The following is a 23,473-nucleotide window of genomic DNA, read 5'->3' on the forward strand; positions in this document are numbered from 1 at the left end:
TGTTATCACTGTTAAACATTTGTACCTTTTGTCTTCTTTCTGATGAGAACGGTGTTGTGCTGTTTGCACTTAAACCCGAGAATGTACGTGTTATTCAACCTTGTTTTAGCATGCTGGGGTCAATCTGAACTGGGAATGAGGAGCGGGATGTACTTATTATTATTATTACACAACTTGTTTTCATAGCCGCTAACGACTGGGAGTAAAAGAACTGAAGGTTGAATTTTGACTGATTATGATGTGATGCTTAGTGTTCCAGGCAGATGCAGAACAGCTGATAACTGCGAACGGGATGTGCTGACCTTCGACGATAAGAGTAAAAGAAAGAAACTGTTTTTCCTTACAGCTGCACTTATTGACGTATGTGTTTATGTTACGGGAAGAAACTTGTCTCGCGTTGTCCCCCCCCCCCTTAGGACAAGTTTCATGATGTAATGAGGGCTTCTCTAATAAAAAGAGCGGGAGAACAGGCCAGACTTTAGTGTAGCTTTGGTGTACAGCCTGGCCGCACTCCGCGCGTGATTAATTTGACTTTCTGTCTCACTGGTGTTTCTTGACTCTGTTTGTCTTGTTAAAGGTTTTAAAAATGTTTGGAGGAGAAAATACCCAACATTGACTGGGGGCTCGTCCGGGATCTCAACAATACCGGAGGTGTCCAGCGGAGGTCGTCAAGTCCAGACGTAAATCCTTGGCCAAGGTCCGATCGATTGATCGTGTCTGCAATTGTCAACCACCGTTGGCATCGTCTGGTTGACGAGATTTTCCCGAAGAAGACAGACAGGAAGTCGAGTCAGTGAGTAAAATTTCTTTGTAAATAGTACTGAGTGAGTGGTGATCAGATCACATAAACAGTTAAATTCCGCAAGCGATGATACAGAATCGTCTGTTAATGCAAAGCAGTTAAACTCTGTAAGGAGGGTGCGGACTCCTCTACGGTTGCGAGGGACGCCCGTAGTTAAATTCCGGAAGGAGGATACGGACTCCTCTGTTTTAATACGTAAAGGAAATCCCGGGTAGAAATACGTGCACTGTAAAAAAGCAGTTAAATTTGGCAGGGACGGCGGAGTCCCCTAATGCAGGACATTAGTTAAATTTCACGGGAGGGCGAGCTCCCCTGGCATAAGAATACGCGTACGATTATTAAAAGTGTTTCTATGTGTAAATAGTGTTTTGTGTAAGTGTAAATAACTGTGTGAAAGTGTAATACTTTGGACAACGTTAGTGACAACCGTGTGTGGAAGCAGCAGGCAAGTGATTCCGCTTCCTACGGGGAGGTGAAAGGAATCAACCACACGACGGCAAATTAATTGTCACGTCCAAAGAAAGTGTGAAAACTTCAGATTTAGAACACCCTAGGTGTGCCCCCGTCTGAAGTCCAAATTATAACAAGGGATAATAAAAATGGGGGGTAAGACGTCTAAAAAGAAGGAAAATTTATCAACTGACGACTGGAAATTTATGGAAGCAAAAAATCCAAAAGCAACAAAGAAATTGGAGACCTGGATAAATAAACATGACTTTGACGGACGACTGAACCTGATCAGCATACAGAAGCTAAAGAAGGAGTTAGAACAGAAACATAAAGGTGATGAGAAAAAGATGCAGAAAGTAGGGGCAGATTTAGTGGCATTTTGGGAGGAGGAAGCAGAGAACAGACAGAAGGGAGCAGAGAAGCGACGATTAGAGAAAGCAAGGAAAAAGAAAGCTGTAGGTAAGGCAGAAGAAGATGTGATAATTCAGCACAGAGAACCAGAACAGCCTCAGCAACCACCGACGGCTGGATCGTCGGTGACAACAACACCCTTATCTCCTCTACCAGAGGATGACGATGTACCGCCACCACAGTATGATTTGGCAGTAAAACCTAAGGTAAAAAGTGAAAAACCAGAAAAACCACAAACACGCAGTCAAGCGAAAGTGCCTACAGCCCCTCCCATGGTGGAACACAGTGACCAGGGAGGTGCCTATCCTATGATAGAAGTACCAAATCCTCGTGCAGGAACAGCAGGACAGCGATCAACCATGCTCGTATATCGAACATGGAATGCTGATGATATCAAAGCAGCAGTCGACATGATACCATCGCCACATGTCGATATTGAGGGATTTATGCAGGATATAGAAAACATTAGAAATTCTTACCACCTTAGTGGACCTGAAGTCCAACAGGTGTGGATGAAAGCATGTGGCCCTAAATGGAGTCAGGTACGCGGAGACTGGAATCCTGCAGACCAACAAGGCGTACCACTGACACATGATGATCCAGTCTTGAAAACAAGAGTGGAAGCTATGATTACACGTGCAAAAGGTGTGTTAGGACCAAAGATAAATTATACTGAAATTACCAGGACAACTCAGAAAGAAGGAGAACCATGGACAGAGTTTAGATGCAGATTTGAGAGTGTATTTAGGGTCCATAGTGGCATATTGCCAGGAACACCAGTGTATGAACAACAATTGAAAAACGCTCTGATCCAACATTCCAATAAGGATATAAAGGCTTGGATACAGAAACATTGGATTGGATTGCCTACAGGCACATTGGAAGAAACACATACACACTGCTGTCATGCAGAAGGAGTCTTAAAGCAGAAAAAGACAAGAAACAGCGACAAAGGAGTGTATGTAGCACACGGAGATGATGAAATATGTTACCAACAGGGTAACTTAAGACAGCAGAAGCAGTGCAAACGCCCCCAAAAGCCATGGTAAAATAGACAAGGTGGACAGCCACAACGTCAAGGACCATGGCAACCACAACAGCAGCACAGACAGGGAGGGCCACCACGGGGTCCCCTAATTTGTTGGAACTGTGGAAGAGAGGGACATATGTATAGAAATTGTCCGAATCCACCTACTGAGGGAGCAGCAGGAGGAATTCCACAACGGAATAATCCTCCGCAGCCACAGTATCCACAATGACTAGAATCCATAATCTATGATTCCACATCAGATAGGCAGTCTGATTGTGATATGGATCTGTGTGCCTTACTGGGAAATCCGGTACCAAAACCAGAAGTGACTTTGTTGGTAAATGGACGACCAGTGACATTCCTTTGTGATACAGGAGCATGTAGAACCACATGTAATGACAACATACCTGTCCATCAATTAAGCAACGAAATTTTTAGGGTTCGCTCTGCAAATGGACAAACATCAGACGTCCCTATCACTAAACCCATAACGTTGGCAGATCCATTTGGCCTGACATGTACTATGTCAGTGTTGAGCATGCCACAATGTCCAGTTAACCTTTTAGGATGAGACGGATTGACTGCATTGGGCTTGTCCATAATTGTGGAACAAGGGAAATTAGTTGTTGAACGCACAGGAGGCGTTAACATGGTAAGAGAAGAAAGCGATGACCCCACATTCCACTATTACTATACATTTGACATTTCAGAAGAAGATGCTGCAGGATGGGGTAAAGATGTCGTCTTGCAAGCGACAGCCCTACTAAAAAATCCTGAACAAAAGATGTCACCACCTGACCTGCATGTCACAATGTGGCATAAAGATCTTCCAGGTCCGGATGGTGACTATGAAAACAAATTGAAAAACGTTTCACCTGTGAAGCTGACAATGACCGATTTGATTCATGATGGCAACTCAACAGCTGTCATAACAGTGACAGGTGCCACTGAGGACATTTTAAATTTGAGATTCACAGGTATGCCTTTGCATGTGTCACTTTGTAAGCCATATTTGACAGAATGGCAAGAATTGGGACTGACAGTCATAACAGCTTTGTCAGCCACTGATTGGAGCAGAGTTGGACCACGAACGGAGTTCAGTCCATCAACTAAATTGTATAAAGTGCCAGTTAATGTCTCATTGGTGCTGACAGCTGGAACACACATTGATGTGTCCACTTCACAATCCTGAGTGTTTCAGTTGAGTCCTGAAGAGGATGATCTTCTCTCTTCTGTACCATCAGGATTGTGGACAACAGGTCCTTCAGACGTAGGACTGATAAAAAATGCACAACCTGTAGTTATAAGACCAAAAACAGAATACAGACCATGTGTAAGACAGTATCCATTGAAACCTGATGCAATTGAAGGAATCAGGCCAGTAATAGAGGATTTATTAGCAGCAGGAGTAATAGTGCCATGTCCAGATTCACCATGTAACACACCCATATTTCCTGTAAAAAAGGCTCCGCCCTCAGTGGGGTGGAGAATGATTCAAGATCTGCAGGCAGTAAATGCTGCTGTGATTAAAAGAGCACCATGTGTTCCAGATCCACACACCTTGTTAAATTCGCTGAGACCAAATTCTAATAGTTTCTCAGTAACTGACATAAGTAATGCATTTTTCTCTGTGCCAGTACATCCAGATAGTCAATTCTGGTTTGGTTTTACCTTTAAAGGACAACGATATACATTCACCAGATTACCGCAGGGTTACGCAGAGAGTCCAACTATTTATTCTCAAGTCATGTCAGCATGTTTAGCTAATTTCGTTCCACCGGCAGATAGCCAACTGTTAGTGTATGTTGATGACATTTTGATTGCCTCTGACACACGAGAAAACTGCATAACTGACACAGTAGCATTATTATGTTTCTTATTTGACAATGGCCACAAAGTGAGTAAAAACAAAGTTCAGTTGTGTAGGGATAAAGTAAAATATTTAGGACATGAATTATCAGCCACAGGGCGCACGATCCTGTCTGACAGGAAGGAAGCAATTTTGCACGCTCCAAAACCACAAACCAAAAAGCAGATGATGTCATTTCTTGGACTGACTAATTACTGCAGGGCATGGATTCCCTGCTATGCAGAATTAACTAGTCCGCTTTCTGATTTGATGTACAAGGATGATATTTCAATGTCAACCGTGTTGGAATGGAACAAAGAAGCTGAGGAAGCTTTTGTAAAAGTAAAACAAACATTAGTGTCATCCACAGTTTTGGCACTACCAGATTATAGTAAACCATTCATTCAAACAGTTGATTGTAAGAATAAGTTCATGACAAGTGTTTTGGTTCAAGTGTATGGCTCAAAATTGAGGCCAGTTGCCTACTACTCATCTAAATTGGATGCAGTAGCAAGTGCTTTACCACCATGCGTACAGGCTGTTGTTGCAGCCTCTATGGCTGTTCAAAGTAGCAGTAATGTTGTTCTATTCCATCAGTTGACACTGAAAGTTCCACATGCAGTCTCTGCACTTCTGTTGCAGACAAACATGAGCCTTTAGTCCCCAGCAAGACATCTTTTGTGTATGTCCTTGCTATTATCACAACCACACCTTACGGTAGAGCGCTGTACAACATTGAATCCATCCACATTGATACCTTTACCTGAGGATGGTGAGCCGCACAATTGTCTTGATGTAGCTACGGTCTGTACGAAAGCACGCCCAGACCTCCGGGACACACCCATCCCAAACAGTACAATTGTGTATGTGGATGGTTCTTCCACTAAAAACGCTTATGGACAAACACAATCTGGATATGCTGTTGTCACAAATTCAGAAGTATTGGATTCTGCTTCATTGCCATCCTCATTTTCAGCACAAGCAGCTGAATTAGTTGCTTTAACTGCAGCTTGCTATCTGTTTAAAGGTACGGCTGTATCAATTTATACAGACAGCCAGTACGCTTTCAGCACAGTGCATGTGTTTGCAAAACTGTAGGAAGAGCGTGGAATGGTGACATCATCTGGAAAGCCAGTGACTCATGCCACTCTCCTAACTGCACTACTGAAAGCTGTGAAATTGCCTAAACAAATTGCTATATGCAAATGTGCGGCTCACACCAAAGGCTCTGACAGTATTTCAAAAGGAAATGATTTTGCTGACAGAGCAGCAAAAGAGGCAGCAGCAGCTTCTTCTATTTTTGTTGTACAGGAAACTACTCCAGATTTGCATTTAGGCCATACACTGCTTGCTGACATGCAACAGCAGGCAAATGACAGAGAAAAACAAATGTGGATAGCTAAAGGAGCTACGTATGCAAATGATTTGTACGTATGACCACAAAAGAAACCCATATTGCCAAAAAATATGTTTAAATGGGCAGCTATTATGAGCCATGGCGTGACGCATGTCTCATCAGGGGGTATGATATCGCAATTGCAATCTATTTTTTGTCTTTATGGGTTCGATGCATATGCAAAACAGCATTGTAGAGCATGCATGACATGTGCAAAACACAACTCACAAGGCAATTTGAGACCCCAAAGAGGCAAATTTCCAACACCACAATATCCCTTTCAAGTGATTCATATGGATTATATACAGCTGAGTAAACATGAAGGGAAGGAATTTTGTTTAGTCATAATTGATGCCTTCTCAAAATGGGTAGAATTGTTCCCTATAAAACATGCAGATGCACTTACAGTGGCTAAGGCATTGTGCAAAGACATCATTCCACGATTTGGAATACCAGAAACAGTCTATTCATATAATGGAGCGCATTTTGTTAATACAATAGTGCAATACGTAGGAGAAGCGCTACAGGTCAATCTCAAAAATCATTGTGCTTATCATCCACAAAGCGCCGGATTAGTGGAAAGGATGAATGGAACAGTAAAAAACAGACTTAGAAAGACAATGGAGGAAACAGGCAGACCATGGACGCATTGTGTAGATTTGGTAAAAATGTATATAAACATAACTAGTACCATGGGGTTGACACCGTATGAAACATTGTTTGGCAGAAAATATCGATTGCCATATTATGGACAAATTTGGGATGTACCTGAGGAAGCCAATTTGGCGGATTACATGAGAAAAATGTTAGAAGGACAACGAGGGAGAGTTCCAAACACTGATGATCCCATTTCTCCACAGGAGGACCCTAAAGTGGTACCTGGAGACTGGGTGTTGATAAGAAGCATCAAGAGAAAACACTGGCATTCACCTAAATGGGAAGGGCCCCATCAAGTACTACTCACAACACCCACAGCCTTGAAAATTGGGGAAAGAAGTACATGGATTCATTTGACTCACTGTAAGAAAGTCATTTCTGCAGACACAGACAAACAGTAAGAACAGTAGGACAAGACTAGTAATAGTGTGTGAGCTTGGTGTTAAGATCCAGGTTAGACACGAAAGCTAGCAGAAGACATTAAGAAGCCACTGTTCTGAACATAGGTGTGCTGTAGTGTGCAGAAATGGCGAAAGAAAAAAAACAAAAGAACGAGGGTTTCTGGACCCCATGGACAGTCCTTGTTATGCTACTTTTCTTTTTCGGATTGGGCTTATTATTAAAAGCCATAAGCACGAGACATGATAATAAGGATCACCTCTGCAGATTGCAGAGACCAAAAAGAAGTAACGAAGACCCCAGTCCGATAATAAATGCCACAGTACATAGCTGTGATAGGAACAATGCGTACCGATTTGGTATACAAGCCTGCATTCCTAGAAAAGCTTCTGTGGTCATCTCTGTACCATATAGTGCCCTTACCCATGGAATATGGGATGGTGGGGATGGTGACAGAGGGACTAATTACGGAAATAGTTTCTCATGGTATATGACCAATGATCAACAAGATAAGAGATGGGAAACGTTGGTAGCCGATGAATGGAGTAGATGGACACCAAGATGGGCACAAACCGAGTGGGCTAAGTACCAGAGTCAAATTCTCAAAATGTATCAAACAGATGATAAGCTGTCTATAGTGGTGAATACCACAGAAAAAGGAACCATATTCCCACCTGATATAGAGGGAGACTGTTGGTTGTTCCTCCTTTGGGTATACAAAAAAAGGAAAAGATCCGTATTTCCATTTTTTCCTCTGTGAAACAGATAGAGTACAGCAACCAATATTGACCGAATTAAGTACGTCAAAGGGGGTGCCCATACAAGTAAAGGGGGTGTCCGTACAAGGCACAAAAGACATGAAGGCAGATGACTGGTTCCTAGTAACTACAGGAATTAGTGGACAAAATAACAATTGGCTTTTAATGGCAGAACAAGCAGGACTAGCAGCAAAGAAGGACTGTGTTGTATGTATGGGACCCAGACCTATATTACAGGTAATACCGGCAGCATTACCCAAAGACTGTCTGTTGACTATTATGACACAGACATACATTGCGGCAAACAACAATTGTTCTAAGTGGGACAAGATCTATCCATTGACCAAATTGACTAAGATCAAACTTTTATTTTCAAGCAAAGTTGGGCATGCTAACCATACATGTGTACACTTGACAGGGACAAGTAAGACTTGGGTAGCTTAAGCCACACTGCCTGGTGTAAGAATGTGGTCCATAGTACTCCCACATTCAAACCTGTCGGTAGGAGTGATGTATGGTGGTGGTGTGGTGATAACAGAATCTTTGACAGACTGCCACGAAATGTGTCAGGTTATTGTGCATTAATATCATTATTGTTACCAGTTGAAGCCATACCCATGACCCCTGAAGACGTTACGACATATGCAGCCTCTCTTATTCCTGAAGATTGGCAGAAAGGCATAGCCAGACATAGAGTAAAAAGAGAGTGGAAAGGAGTAGGAAATCCAACATATATTGACGCAATAGGAGTCCCCAGAGGAGTGCCTGACGAGTATAAACTGGTTGATCAAATAGCAGCTGGATTCGAATCTTCCATCTGTTGGTGGTGTTCAATTAATAAAACGTGGACAGAATAAACTACATCCACTACAATGTGCAGAAATTAGGAAATTGGACTGAGGAAGGATTTAAGGCTGTCCATTCACAGTTAGAAGCCACGTCCCTTATGGCCTTCCAGAATCGTATTGCTCTGGATATGTTGTTGGCGGAGAAAGGAGGTGTTTGTGCCATGTTCGGAGAACAATGCTGCACATTCATTCCCAACAACACGGCTGCAGACGGCAGTCTCACTCAAGCCATTGACGGGCTGAGGACGTTGAACAGGAAGATGAAAGAGCACAGTGGAGTAAACACCGAAGGCTGGGATTGGTGGCTGGAAGGGATGGGAAGATGGAGGTCTTTGATTTCTTCACTATTAGTGTCTATAGCAGTATTTGCTGCAATTCTAACATTGTGTGGATGTTGTTGTATTCCATGTCTCCGAGGCCTTGTAAATAGAATGATAACCGCAGCAATAAGTCCAGGACCAGGAGGGGGACCAGCATCATATCCACTCCTGGGGCAAGACGACACCGAGGAGGACAATGACTCCCATGACCTGTACCCAGACCCATGGAAGTATGATGACCCAGACACCGATGATAGTGACAATGATGACATCACCTCTGGGGTGTAAGCCTATAGAACATACCATGATGAACCTCTTAGTGAAAATCTCAAAAAGAAGTGCTAAGCTAGGTGATAACTACTACTGTATGTTTAACAGGTGATAAACAGGAGGGGAAGGTTAAAGATTTTATATATATATATGTTATCACTGTTAAACATTTGTACCTTTTGTCTTCTTTCTGATGAGAACGGTGTTGTGCTGTTTGCACTTAAACCCGAGAATGTACGTGTTATTCAACCTTGTTTTAGCATGCTGGGGTCAATCTGAACTGGGAATGAGGAGCGGGATGTACTTATTATTATTATTACACAACTTGTTTTCATAGCCGCTAACGACTGGGAGTAAAAGAACTGAAGGTTGAATTTTGACTGATTATGATGTGATGCTTAGTGTTCCAGGCAGATGCAGAACAGCTGATAACTGCGAACGGGATGTGCTGACCTTCGACGATAAGAGTAAAAGAAAGAAACTGTTTTTCCTTACAGCTGCACTTATTGACGTATGTGTTTATGTTACGGGAAGAAACTTGTCTCGCGTTGTCCCCCCCCCCCTTAGGACAAGTTTCATGATGTAATGAGGGCTTCTCTAATAAAAAGAGCGGGAGAACAGGCCAGACTTTAGTGTAGCTTTGGTGTACAGCCTGGCCGCACTCCGCGCGTGATTAATTTGACTTTCTGTCTCACTGGTGTTTCTTGACTCTGCTTGTCTTGTTAAAGGTTTTAAAAATGTTTGGAGGAGAAAATACCCAAGGCACCCTAACAGTTTGTTAGGGTGCCTTCACACTTAACACAAAGTTGGGTGAAAGAAACAGAAACCGACCGAAAAAACGAACTGGCGAAACGCGAAAAATTCGATCTGCTGTTGGGAGGGACATGAACAATCCTGTGGCGATGTTTGGTGTTCCACACTGTGTTCGTGCACAGATACACGAACACAGTGCGGCTACGTGAGAGGTGTGATACTACACCGCGCTCACACAGCAGCAATCACATGCTGGACATTTGTACATAAATCAACGAAAATGTGTAAGGACAAAATCATGAGAGGGCACAGAACATCATAAGAACAATGAATGTACCCTTTAGATGTAAGACAGTCATGTTACTGGGAATGATTCTGTCCTCCGGCCCTCCATTTTGTTCCTCAGTTCCTCAGGTGCACTTACTCCTCCTTCTTCCCCCGTTTTTGACACACCTGTTGCTCATTAGTTTGTGTTGTATTTAGGTCCTCACCAGTCCCCTCTTCAGTTGCCAGTAGATTCCCTGTGTTCCTCTGTAAGTATTTTGTGATTGTCTGTATTGGCTATTTCTGTGTTTGCTGGGGGGTTGGTTCCTGTGTAGTGTTTTCTCTGTTTTTTTACTCTGATCCCTCATCCCCTTATTAGACTCATTGTTTGACCTCTTGTCTTCACTGTGGGATTTTGTATTTGGAAAATAAATCACCTTGGCATTTGCACCTTCTTCCTATGTTTGACTGCCTGCATTTTTGGGGATTCAATTTTGCATGTGTTTGAACATACACATAACACATAGTTTCATGAGATGACGCAAAACTATTGCGACATCTTGATGTCCCTTTAGGGTCTCTAGAATTATTCAAACTTTGTACTTCAAATACCACATAAATACATGCAGTATTTTAATGTTTAGCATCTCATTTTATTTCAATCAAAAAACAAGAGCAATGCAAAGAGTGGCATATGTCCCTGCTCATACTGTATGTTACAATGACGGCCTGTGGTTTTATAGTAGAACATTACTGCTATCACGAAAGCTTGGTGCTTGAAATATGGTAAATTTGTAGTATGAAAGATTGCCGGAAGCAAGGAAGTATATACCAAGGAGAAATCTGTTTTAATCCGACAAGGTGTTCTTTAGTTATTGTGCAGAAATGGGGAAAAAAAGGCATTCGTAGAGACCATGTTGGACAAGGGGCGATGGACATTTCTGAAAGGAGCCTCCCACAGCAACATGCTTCCATACAGATACACAAAGAAATATCTTTCCGTTCCTCTGGACCAAATTTGAACTATGTTTTGTGAACATTGGATGATTGATTTTTGTGTAATCCTGGTGACAAATTAGCTGACAGAAATGCGTAAAAATGTAATCACTGTAGTGCTCTGAGGTTGGCTCCATAAGCCCATCAGTCTACGGACTGACAATCGACCCTTTTAATTAGTTACCTCCTCAATACGAAGATGCACTGTGTCAGCGCGTTTGCCAGGTAGAGACTGAAAATGGATGGAGTTTAGCATCGGAGCACAAGACTCAGCTTCAGGAGCCTGCAACAAACACAAGAACACCACTGAAATTATATAAGTTTATGTGATATGGATGATGCAACCAATACAAAAATATAAACGCAACACTTTTGGTTTTGCTCCCATTTTGTATGAGATGAACTCAAAGATCTAAAACTTTTTCCACATACACGATATCACCATTTCCCTCAAATATTGTTCACAAACCAGTCTAAATCTGTGATAGTGAGCACTTCTCCTTTGCTGAGATAATCCATCCCACCTCACAGGTGTGCCATACCAAGATGCTGATTAGACACCATGATTAGTGCACAGGTGTGCCTTAGACTGCCCACAATAAAAGGCCACTCTGAAAGGTGCAGTTTTGTTTTATTGGGGGGGGATACCAGTCAGTATCTGGTGTGACCACCATTTGCCTCATGCAGTGCAACACATCTCCTTCGCATAGAGTTGATCAGGTTGTCCATTGTGGCCTGTGGAATGTTGGTCCACTCCTCTTCAATGGCTGTGCGAAGTTGCTGGATATTGGCAGGAACTGGTACATGCTGTCGTATACGCCGGTCCAGAGAATCCCAAACATGCTCAATGGGTGACATGTCCGGTGAGTATGCCAGCCATGCAAGAACTGGGACATTTTCAGCTTCCAAGAATTGTGTACAGATCCTTGCAACATGGGGCCGTGCATTATCCTTCTGCAACATGAGGTGATGTTCTTGGATGTATGGCACAACAATGGGCCTCAGGATCTCGTCACGGTATCTCTGTGCATTCAAAATGCCATCAATAAAATGCACCTGTGTTCTTCGTCCATAACAGATGCCTGCCCATACCATAACCCCACCGCCACCATGGGCCACTCGATCCACAACACTGACATCAGAAAACCGCTCACCCACACCACGCCACACATGCTGTCTGCCATCTGCCCTGGACAGTGTGAACCGGGATTCATCCATGAAGAGAACACCTCTTCAACGTGCCAAACGCCAGCGAATGTGAGCATTTGCCCACTCAATTCGGTTACGACGACGAACTGGAGTCAGGTCGAGACCCCGATGAGGACGACAAGCATGCAGATGAACTTCCCTGAGATGGTTTCTGACAGTTTGTGCAGAAATTCTTTGGTTCTGCAAACCGATTGTTTCAGCAGCTGTCCGAGTGGCTGGTCTCAGACGATCTTGGAGGTGAACATGCTGGATGTGGAGGTCCTGGGCTGGTGTGGTTATACGTGGTCTGTGGTTGTGAGGCTGGTTGGATGTACTGCCAAATTCTCTGAAACGCTTTTGGAGACGGCTTACGGTAGAGAAATGAACATTCAATACATGAGCAACAGCTCTGGTTGACATTCCTGCTGTCAGCATGCCAATTGCACGCTCCCTCAAATCTTGCGACATCCGTGGCATTGTGCTGTGTGATAAAACTGCACCTTTCAGAGTGGCCTTTTATTGTGGGCAGTCTAAGGCACACCTGTGCACTAATCATGGTGTCTAATCAGCATCTTGGTATGGCACACCTGTGAGGTGGGATGGATTATCTCAGCAAAGGAGAAGTGCTCACTATCACAGATTTAGACTGCTTTGTGAACAATATTTGAGTGAAATGGTGATATTGTGTATGTGGAAAAAGTTTTAGATCTTTGAGTTCATCTCATACAAAATGGGAGCAAAACCAAAAGTGTTGCATTTATATTTTTGTTGAGTGTAAATGCAAAAAAAGAAACTCGTGTCAAGAATTTTACACAAGATGTTACCAGTGTTATGTGTTGGACGCAGCCCGGAGAACCGACCAGCGTTTGAAGGTCCCAGTATAAAATAAGCAGAGCACGGTACAAAGGATAACAAAATTTAATGACATAACAGTGCTGTGATGAAAGTACAAACAAATAAGTGCACGGTCTGCGAGGTGGATTACGGTGCACTCCCAGCTGCACAAACAGTCCGGAGCCAGAAACAGTTCGGACCCAAGGACCCCGCCGACACCCCCCAGGTTGCCGCGACAAACCGAGTCTGTGAAAGAAGAAACCATCATGTGAGTCCACACTCCACACACAGAGAGACCACTCAAAGGTGTACATAACAGCAAACACTTCCTGGCTTAATCATGTCATAGGTATTAAAGGCATTGCGCTGCGGTGGTTTGAATCATATTTGTCTAATAGATTACAGTTTGTTCATGTAAATGGGGAATCTTCTTCACAGACTAAAGTTAATTATGGAGTTCCACAAGGTTCTGTGCTAGGACCAATTTTATTCACTTTATACATGCTTTACGCAGATGATACCCAGCTTTATCTATCCATGAAGCCAGAGGATACGCACCAATTAGCTAAACTGCAGGATTGTCTTACAGACATAAAGACATGGATGACCTCTAATTTCCTGCTTTTAAACTCAGATAAAACTGAAGTTATTGTACTTGGCCCCACAAATCTTAGAAGCATGGTGTCTAACCAGATCGTTACTCTGGATGGCATTTCCCTGATCTCTAGTAATACTGTGAGAAATCTTGGAGTTATTTTTGATCAGGATATGTCATTCAAAGCGCATATTAAACAAATATGTAGGACTGCCTTTTTGCATTTACGCAATATCTCTAAAATCAGAAAGGTCTTGTCTCAGAGTGATGCTGAAAAACTAATTCATGCATTTGTTTCCTCTAGGCTGGACTATTGTAATTCATTATTATCAGGTTGTCCTAAAAGTTCCCTAAAAAGCCTTCAGTTGGTTCAGAATGCTGCAGCTAGAGTACTGACGGGGACTAGCAGGAGAGAGTATATCTCACCCGTGTTGGCCTCCCTTCATTGGCTTCCTGTTAATGCTAGAATAGAATTTAAAATTCTTCTTCTTACTTATAAGGTTTTGAATAATCAGGTCCCATCTTATCTTAGGGACCTCATAGTACCATATTACCCCATTAGAGCGCTTCGCTCTCAGACTGCGGGCTTACTTGTAGTTCCTAGGGTTTGTAAGAGTAGAATGGGAGGCAGAGCCTTCAGCTTTCAGGCTCCTCTCCTGTGGAACCAGCTCCCAATTCAGATCAGGGAGACAGATACCCTCTCTACTTTTAAGATTAGGCTTAAAACTTTCCTTTTCGCTAAGGCTTATAGTTAGGGCTGGATCGGGTGACCCTGGACCATCCCTTGGTTATGTTGCTTTAGACGTAGACTGTGTTTCATAATTATTGTATGGCCTTGCCTTGCAATGTGGAGCGCCTTGGGGCAACTGTTTGTTGTGATTTGGCGCTATACAAGAAAAAAGTTGATTGATTGATTGATTGATAATCAGCTTCCCACCCTGCAGGCATGGAACACCCAGTTCACATTACTCAACTGCAGTGGAAGCTGATTAAACGACTAACATAACAGCTCAATATAATAAGGTGTGAGGGACACCACATTTACTGACTGTACAAATGTTAGTCACAAAACCTAACGTACCTCAGGAAGTGTGCTGACGAGCGTGAGACCTCACCCCCTCCTCTTTCACAGACCATAGCATCAAACCTGGACATTCTCTGCATCCATAATGATGAGATGGCTCTCAAGACGACGATCTCACCCGTCTGGTCACAAGGTCGAGTCTCTGGCAAATACACACTGTGTACTCCAGACTTAAATGCCACCATGCTCCAATCCGTGTAGATGCACCACAGCTGTGAGTCCTGACGAGCTGCACATAATCAGCCTCAGGTAATCAGGGTGAGGTCCTGAAAACTCAGCCACACAGCCACTCAGTCCTAAACGCGTACCACCTGGAAGGGAAAAACAAAAGACAGCACAGAAGACAGAAACAAAAGGCAGCCAGGCCCCCCCAGCCATACAACAACCAGCACCTAAAAACAAGGGATATCAGGATAAAACTATTCACTTTCCAGACACCTACCATATTTGTCAAACAGAAAACACTTACCACCAGTCCTAACTCTGTCTCCAAGTCACTGTTGATAAAGAATCGTAGCTTTTGAGTTTCTGCTGAATTCAGAGTTTGACTCTCTGGAAAGGCTCCCCTGAGTTGCAACGCCTTGTCTTTAATGCCTGGTGAAAAGTAACATCCAAAAACGATAACATAGGTACACTGTACGCAGCTTCAATGCATAGAGACACTGTGTTGATGGCAATACATAAAATGGCAGTGTGTGAGTGCAGCGGCTGCTCGCTCCCCAAGTCGGACCCTAATTCTGTTGTTCTGTAATTAGTTCAATGACAATAAAGGCTTTCAATTCAATTCAATTCAATTCAGTTCAGTTCAGAGAGACATGATTCAAAAGATGTCATATCTCAGATGCCCCATGTGACTTCATTCAGACCGAAGCAGAAATTTCTGAAAATCTAACTGAATCATAAAGTTGTGAGTGATGAAACAACAGATGAATGTTATAATCTGCTCAGTCTCTCCAGTCACAGCCACTGTAACCTGTCATCTTCTGAGTTGTCAAAGGTGACTAGGTGGCTTCCCTCATGAATCTGCTTTGTGTACATTCACTTTTTTTTAGGTCAACTAGCTACAGAGAGTCATGAGGCCAAAACTAGCCAAACCTGGAATGACTAAGCACTAGTGCGGACGACTGTCACCACAGCATCAGTGACCGGATTTGTATATTATTTAGGTTACATCTTGTCCAAGAGCAGAGAGAAGCAGTGTGACCATGCATCAAACCCAGGTGAAATGCTGGTATTTATGAATATTAACTTCCTGATCAATTGTCTTTCATGAATGGTCTTGCCAGACCAACAAATCTCAAGACAAATGTCAAGAGTGTGTTCATCTCTAGACCATACATCTACACATCTGTAAGTGAAATAATGGCCTCAAACACATCCTGCTTTGAGACATCTGAGCAGTTGATTGTCTAATTCCTTTTCATGTTTTAAAAGTGTGTGTGTGTGTGTGTGTGGGGGGGGGGGGGGGGGGGGGCATATAAAGTGTGTTGCAATTCCTGCAACATGTAACCTCGACATCTTCACAATGAGCACATGTCCATAATTTGGTTTCACCTGCAGCAATACGGTCTGTAGATCAAGGGCTGTTTGACAGTGTTTAGGAAATGCATCATGGCAAACAGGCATTTGTGAGAGTGTTGGTTTCGGGGCTAATAGTCTCCTACATACGCTCATTCTTTTGCAGACTGTGAATCCCAACATCCAGAGCGGACAGTGGTGCAGCCTGGAAGATAAAACAAAGAGAAATCAGACTGAAACTCAAACTGAAAGCAAATCTCTACAACTTGATATAAATTAATTAAAAATATAAAAGCCAAGATGATGGTTGCATAAATAATTTAATGCTTTGGTATAATGCGTGAAAACATGTTTTTGGCAGTTTTCTTCAGTCAGGGGATGGATACATGAACATTTCCAAGTCACTGAATTTGTCTTGGACTTTATATTTCTTCATAATTGATGTAAATAAACAGCTTTGAACTCTATGGTAAATCTGTGACAGTTCTCAAAAACTGAGTGACTGTGCAAGAAGAAGAAAAGTAAGGAAAGCCACCAAGACACCCAGACAACCAAGAAGAGGTTTTAGGCATCTGTGGCTGTGACTGGAGAAATTGTGCACAGTGCATGTTTTGCATTTTGTATCCCCCGTTATACAGCTTCATGATGAAGTGGTATAGAGGAAGGTTTTCTTTCACCAAAACATCAAATCTAGACTTGCATCACGGATGTACCTTCTGGCAAATTGTAGCTGAGCTCTCAGGTCTTCTTTTTAAGAAAGATGCAATGCAACTTACTATACCTTAAAGAAAGTGACATGAAATATACAATGACATGGCTAAAATTCTTCTGTATTACCCGTGCGTGGAACAGCTAACTCGGCTTGTATTTCATACCATCAATCCAAATAAAGGAATTACAAGACTGAAATGTTGAACCTCTGAAAAATGTGTTCAGTCTTGCACTAAATACGAGGTCTGTCCGTAAAGTATCGTACCTTTTTATTTTTTTCAAAAACTATATGGATTTCATTCATATGTTTTTACGTCAGACATGCTTGAACCCTTGTGCGCATGCATGAGTTTTTCCACGCCTGTCGGTGACGTCATTCGCCTGTGAGCACGCCTTGTGGAAGGAGTGGTCCCGCCCCCTTGTCGGATTTTCATTGTCTGGAAATGGCGGAATGAAAAGGACTTTTTTTCCATCAGAATTTTTTCAGAAGCTGTTAGAGACTGGCACCTGGAAACCATTCGAAAAATTTATCTGGCTTTCAGTGAAAATTTTATGGGCTTCACAGAGAATAAGGACTTTAACTACAGGTATAAGGACCCCTTTAAGGACGGTCGGTGCGTCGCGCTGCGAGCTGCGACGATGCGGCACAAACCACTGGATCATTTCTAAGCTGATGGCTCTGTGGATACGAGACCGTCGTGTGCTCTTTCTCTGGTTATCACAAGACCTGGACATCAGCCATTTTCCGGCAGATTTCACTTTTAACAAGAGATTTTGTCATGGAAAGCCGCGCAAAGGCTTCGCGCGTCACGACCGATTCGCTGATGAAGCGAGACAAAGGAACACCACCGTTTTGGAGTGTTAGAGGACAAGTTGGGACATGTCCAGCTCTCCACAAGTTCTTTTATACTCACTCGACTGGTAAGCACTGAAAGCTGAGATAGGCATGTCCCAACTTGTCCTCTAACACTCCGAAACGGAGGTGTTCCTTTGTCTCGCTTTATCAGCGAATCGGTCATGACGCGCGAAGCCTCCGCGCGGCTTTCCATGACAAAATCTCTTGTTAAAAGTGAAATCTGCCGGAAAATGGCTGATGTCCAGGTCTTGTGATAACCAGAGAAAGAGCACACGACGGTCTCGTATCCACAGAGCCATCAGCTTAGAAATGATCCAGTGGTTTGTGCCGCATCGTCGCAGCTCGCAGCGCGGTGCACCGACCGTCCTTAAAGGGGTCCTTATACCTGTAGTTAAAGTCCTTATTCTCTGTGAAGCCCATAAAATTTTCACTGAAAGCCAGATAAATTTTTCGAATGGTTTCCAGGTGCCAGTCTCTAACAGCTTCTGAAAAAATTCTGATGGAAAAAAAGTCCTTTTCATTCCGCCATTTCCAGACAATGAAAATCCGACGAGGGGGCGGGACCACTCCTTCCACAAGGCGTGCTCACAGGCGAATGACGTCACCGACAGGCGTGGAAAAACTCACGCATGCGCACAAGGGTTCAAGCATGTCTGACGTAAAAACATATGAATGAAATCCATATAGTTTTTGAAAAAAATAAAAAGGTACGATACTTTACAGACAGACCTCGTACTTGGTTGGGTCACTCACTCATTCATCCATGTGCACTGACTTCACATGCAACACGCGGTTTTGTGTCCACAGCCATATTGGACAGCAAGCTGTGTGTACACCACAGCATGGCTGATACTGGATCATCAGTGACGGCCAAGCTAATTTGTCCAATAAAGCTAAAACGCTCAATCCTGTACATCAGAAGTGGCATTTAGAAACAATACAGAGAATCAACATGGAACCTGAAAATGTTTCCCTCAAAGTTAACCAGTTTTATCGATTTTTAAGCAGAAGCCAGATGTGCGGTATCCGGACATTTTCAACTACTTTGTCAACACTCCGTCAACCTACACAGGCCTGAAGACATATAAAGGTTTGGATCCCTACAAGTTACTGATGACATCTCTGTAATGAAAGCCCCAGTAAGTACAGGAAAACTCACCTAAACCATCATCGTAGAAACGGGATATTCGGACTCACCAGACTCAAACAAAAGTCCCAATGCTTTCAACACCGTATATAACAGATTTTGGCTCACATCGGACAAAACATCCTGTCTGATCACAATGTATTTCCATTAAAACCCCCTTGCACGTACCGACAAAGTAGTCTGGACGTGTCCAGTAACAGAGGTATGAAAATGAAGTTCAGCACGGACACTCGCCGATTCAAGGAAAGTGGGTACCGTATTTCCTTGATTAAAAACCCGGCCTTTTATTTTCTTTCAAACTGTGCTCAGACACAGGACCCGCACCCTGACGTGCTCCTGTTCAATCAGACACAGCAAAAGGCTGTGATTTGTTACTTTTACCTTTTCACTCTTTCCTATTTTCATATTTTAAAAGTTTTTGCAGTGCAGTCCGCAGTCAGAAAAAGATGCTAATTCATGGAGGAAACTGTACACCTTACCTTTGGTTTGGAGGTTGATTGTAGAAAGAAGAGCTTGTTCAGGGACAAATTAACCCAGAAACAGCATAATTCAGAAAAATTGCATAAAGGCACGACAGAGAACTTAAACTGTCATGCACGTCAACATCATTGCATGGCATGGTTACAGAGCTGCAGAAGCATAAATCAGGCTTTAGGATTTTAAGGTACCACTCTGTAGCAGACTTAGGATAAAAGGGTGACTCAACCAAATGTAATCTTTTTAATGCACATAATGTCTGCCGCTTATTTAAGGCAGGCGTTTATTTTTCGTAAATAAAGTGAAAGCACACAAGTTGAATCCATTCATGCAATGCGTAAGTTGCTGTCCAGTATGACTGTGTAAGCACATATGTGATCCATGGAATCACCTGCACATTATCTAATAACTAAGTCAAAGCCTTGGACCGAACATCGACGTAGGTTGATGTAAATATGTCATGTTGATTGTATGTAATACACATAGTTCAAAATTGCTTGGGTGTATGAAGGCCTCTAGATGAAGGTATTTTAAACAGACTGACACAATTTGTTAATGATAAACTATCGTAGGCTTCAATGATAAATACATATGGGTTTATTAAAGGTATTCATTAAAATAATGTTTCATGTCGCCGACATCAAAGACCATGTAATTTAGGTCCTGTAGATTTTTTTTCAGTAAAATGGTTCTGGGGAGCATGAGCATGATAAAACCCTTCAGCTTCTGAGGGGGCTCCGTCCCCCAGACCCCCCCAAGCATTTTTCTTTATTCGCCTCTCACATACCTGGAAGCTCTTCAACATTTTATTTGGTACTATTTGCCATTTCGGCCTGGTTCCTGCACATTCTTGCTATGTGTGATGGGGGCTTTAAACTTCTCTCAGGCTTGATGGGCCCTTTTTCTTCAGTCATTTCATTTTTACTCTTACCTACAATCCTTACCAATAATCAAAGGACCTTACCTACAATCAAAGAGCCACACATGTTATAAATGATGCCTGAACAAATCTTGACCAAACCCAATACCACATTTCCAAACTCCTGCATGGTTACAGCCCTGTCACAGAAGATAGAATCCACAGTACAAGGCCAAGAGTCTCAACCTGTGTCAGGGTTTGGTTTTTGTGTGATTTGGTTGCACTGTTTTGCTCTGTTTAGTTATTATGTTTGGTTAGTTTCTCTGTCTGCTAGTTATCTTGCTGGTCTTTTTCTACTTGGGTGTTCACTGTCTCTTTCTCTCTTGTCTTCCCCTTGGTGCTTGGTGGTGGGTGTCTCACTCTGTCTGGCCACACCCTTGTTCTGGTGCTTTCCATGCACACCTGTTTCTAATTTGTAGCGTATCACCTGGGTGTATTTAAGGCCCACATGTTTCACTAGTCACTCACCAGATCGATGCGCCTTGTGTCTTCCTTCCAGCTTTGTTTCAGGTGTATTTCCTAGTCCTGCCTGCCTCATCATTTTTTGATCACCTGTGTATGTGTACCCGACTCCTCCTCTGCCTGATTTTTTTGTACTGCTGCTTGTTTTGGACTGCCTTTATGTGTACCGACCTCTGCCTGAAACAACACTAAACCTTTTTGAACGACAGAGCTACTTGTCTGAGTTTTGCATTTGTGTCCAACCATTCCTGGCGGTCAAACGTGATAACCTGACCTTGAACATGATCTCCCTAAAATATTATTTGTCCTGGGATTCATCCATTTTCAAGTCCTCCAGTGGAATAAAGCCTCTAATTTTGCCCATCACCCACTGGACCCTTTGTTTATTGTGATGGCAATTCTGATGGCCCCCAATGCCAACAACATATTATAATAGGGAAAAGGTATCCTACCAGCTTTCAGTCAGCTTAGTCCAACCTCTACCTGTTGCTAGTTGCCCATGGTCTCATAGCCCTAGATTTTGGTGTGTGATTATCATTCTCTCATGGTTATTTTGTCATGCATACAACAGTGTAACAACTTCCAAAAATTTAACTTGTGGTATATCACAATCTACCATCTACATGCTGTAATTGGGTCCACTTTCCTTTGCCTCAAGTTGGATCCCTGTTCCTCCCATAGTGGGAGTTAAAAACTGTACATTGTTTGGTGGGCAGTAAATTGTCACAGGTGAGCACCATACTCAGAAGAGTGATTGTGAACAGTGTATTAATATGACTAAGGTTTTTGTCAGTGTTTATCAAAAACATGAGTCCTGGTTTTTAAGTAAACCATCTGTATTGCAATTCAGTAAGGGCCCCTTCACATATATTATGAAAGACGCAGAAACCGGAAGAAAATCTGTGAACCAAACACGAAATGGGGAACCAGGAACCATCATGTGCATGCACGAACATAGTGCAAGCTCCACAAACTGCTGTTGATGTGGAGAAAATAAAATAAAAACCAGCTGTATAATTAGTGAATATCACTGGGTTGATTTAAATAATAAATAAAAGGGGACGCAATACAAAACCCTGCGGTTAAATAACCCTGGTTAAATAAAAAATAAATGCCACTCATGGGATTCGAACCTGTAATTTACAAAAGCTCAGATTACCAGACGGGAACCTTACCACTGTGCTACAATCACTGTCTTATAACAGGAGCGTAAAATGCCAAAAATCAACAAGGAGAAAAACATAATTTTTAAAAAAGAGAAAAAAGTGCTGTAATAACTGACAAATAACAAATAATAATAACTGACTGAAAGTGGCATATTTGTGGTGCTATTGGCTTGTCATATTGTCATAGTCCTGCGGCAAGCGTGTTCTGCCAGACACGCGTGACATTCAGATCGCCTGCTGCGTGATCTCTGACGGTCCGTTTCACATGGAGCAGCCTGCCAACATCCGCTGTGTGCGGCCGCTGCAGCCTGGGTGTGTGCGCTCAGATATAGCTGTCCGGCTCCCATCTGATCATGTCTGTAAATACATATCAGCATGTCATGCAAGTGTGCTCTCCCTCTGCACGTCACATGTTGGGGGGGATAGACACACATGCCACGTGTGTGGCTTTTTGCAAAGCCACACTTGTGGGGCACTTAGACAAATTTCACTGCCAGCTCAAAAGTGTCTGCTCACTGTTTTCATGCTGACAGCACAAATGACACCACATTTTTTAGGTGTCAAGCGAGTGGTGTTAGATGTTTGCGTGTAACACATGGAATTTGGCAGTCACCTGCTGAAAGAGGGATCGAATGGGCTCTCACAGGGCACACTGTCTTTCAGCCGCTGGTGTGTGCATATAATTGTAGGGACAGGTGTATGAGGTGTTGGATGCAGCTCCGATTTTTCACGACTGGCATGCAATTCCTCCTTTGTGCGCTAGTCAGCTTCAATCGTCCTGTGTGAAGGGGCTATAAAACATGACTTCCAGAGGTAAAGGTTTTACTCACAGTGATTAAAGAGTACTACCAAGTGCTTTTAACTGGTTCAACTCTTCTGGCAAGTTGATGAGTTAGTTAGAGAAATCACCTGCTTTAGGTGCACAAGTAGAAGTAATACATAAGACCTTTACTCACTGAAGTTGGCATTTACCACCCCTGATGATTTTACAAACTCTAAATTTGGTGAAGCCGACCATGCAAAGAACATTTCATGATGAATGGATTTCTGACCAAATGCTGGAGAATTCTTACCATAAGGATGCCATTACTGAAGTATTCACAAGTGGGTGCCTCACTATAAATAAATAAATAAATAAACTAATTAAATAATAACAATAATAATAAGAAGAAACAATAAACAAGCAAATAAACAGATTAAAATGTTCATTGCAGTTAAAGACTATGGATAAATTTCGTTTTGTTTTGTTTACCTTTGCAGGAGCTCAAACTCCATCAAAAGTTCATCATGGTTCTGCAAAAAAAGATAAAGGA

At 42.7% G+C, this 23,473-nt stretch overlaps 1 protein-coding gene across 4 annotated transcripts in view; it reads right to left on the reverse strand.

The window, feature by feature from the left end:
- The window catches only part of LOC117523536 (cytosolic phospholipase A2 beta-like), a 146,221-nt gene that overhangs the window by 68,020 nt on the left and 54,728 nt on the right, over positions 1 to 23,473 (reverse strand). For all 4 annotated transcript variants that reach the window (XM_034185099.1, XM_034185097.1, XM_034185095.1 and 1 more), the window contains 5 exons: positions 23,413 to 23,453; positions 23,234 to 23,276; positions 16,573 to 16,627; positions 15,374 to 15,498; positions 11,388 to 11,486 (listed from right to left, as the gene is read on the reverse strand). In XM_034185099.1, the coding sequence (XP_034040990.1) occupies positions 11,388 to 11,486; positions 15,374 to 15,498; positions 16,573 to 16,627; positions 23,234 to 23,276; positions 23,413 to 23,453 (363 nt within the window). The remainder of the gene's footprint in view (positions 1 to 11,387; positions 11,487 to 15,373; positions 15,499 to 16,572; positions 16,628 to 23,233; positions 23,277 to 23,412; positions 23,454 to 23,473) is intronic.

Source organism: Thalassophryne amazonica, chromosome 13 (assembly GCF_902500255.1).
Source record: "Thalassophryne amazonica chromosome 13, fThaAma1.1, whole genome shotgun sequence".
In the NCBI taxonomy this organism is placed as follows: Eukaryota; Metazoa; Chordata; class Actinopteri; order Batrachoidiformes; family Batrachoididae; genus Thalassophryne; species Thalassophryne amazonica.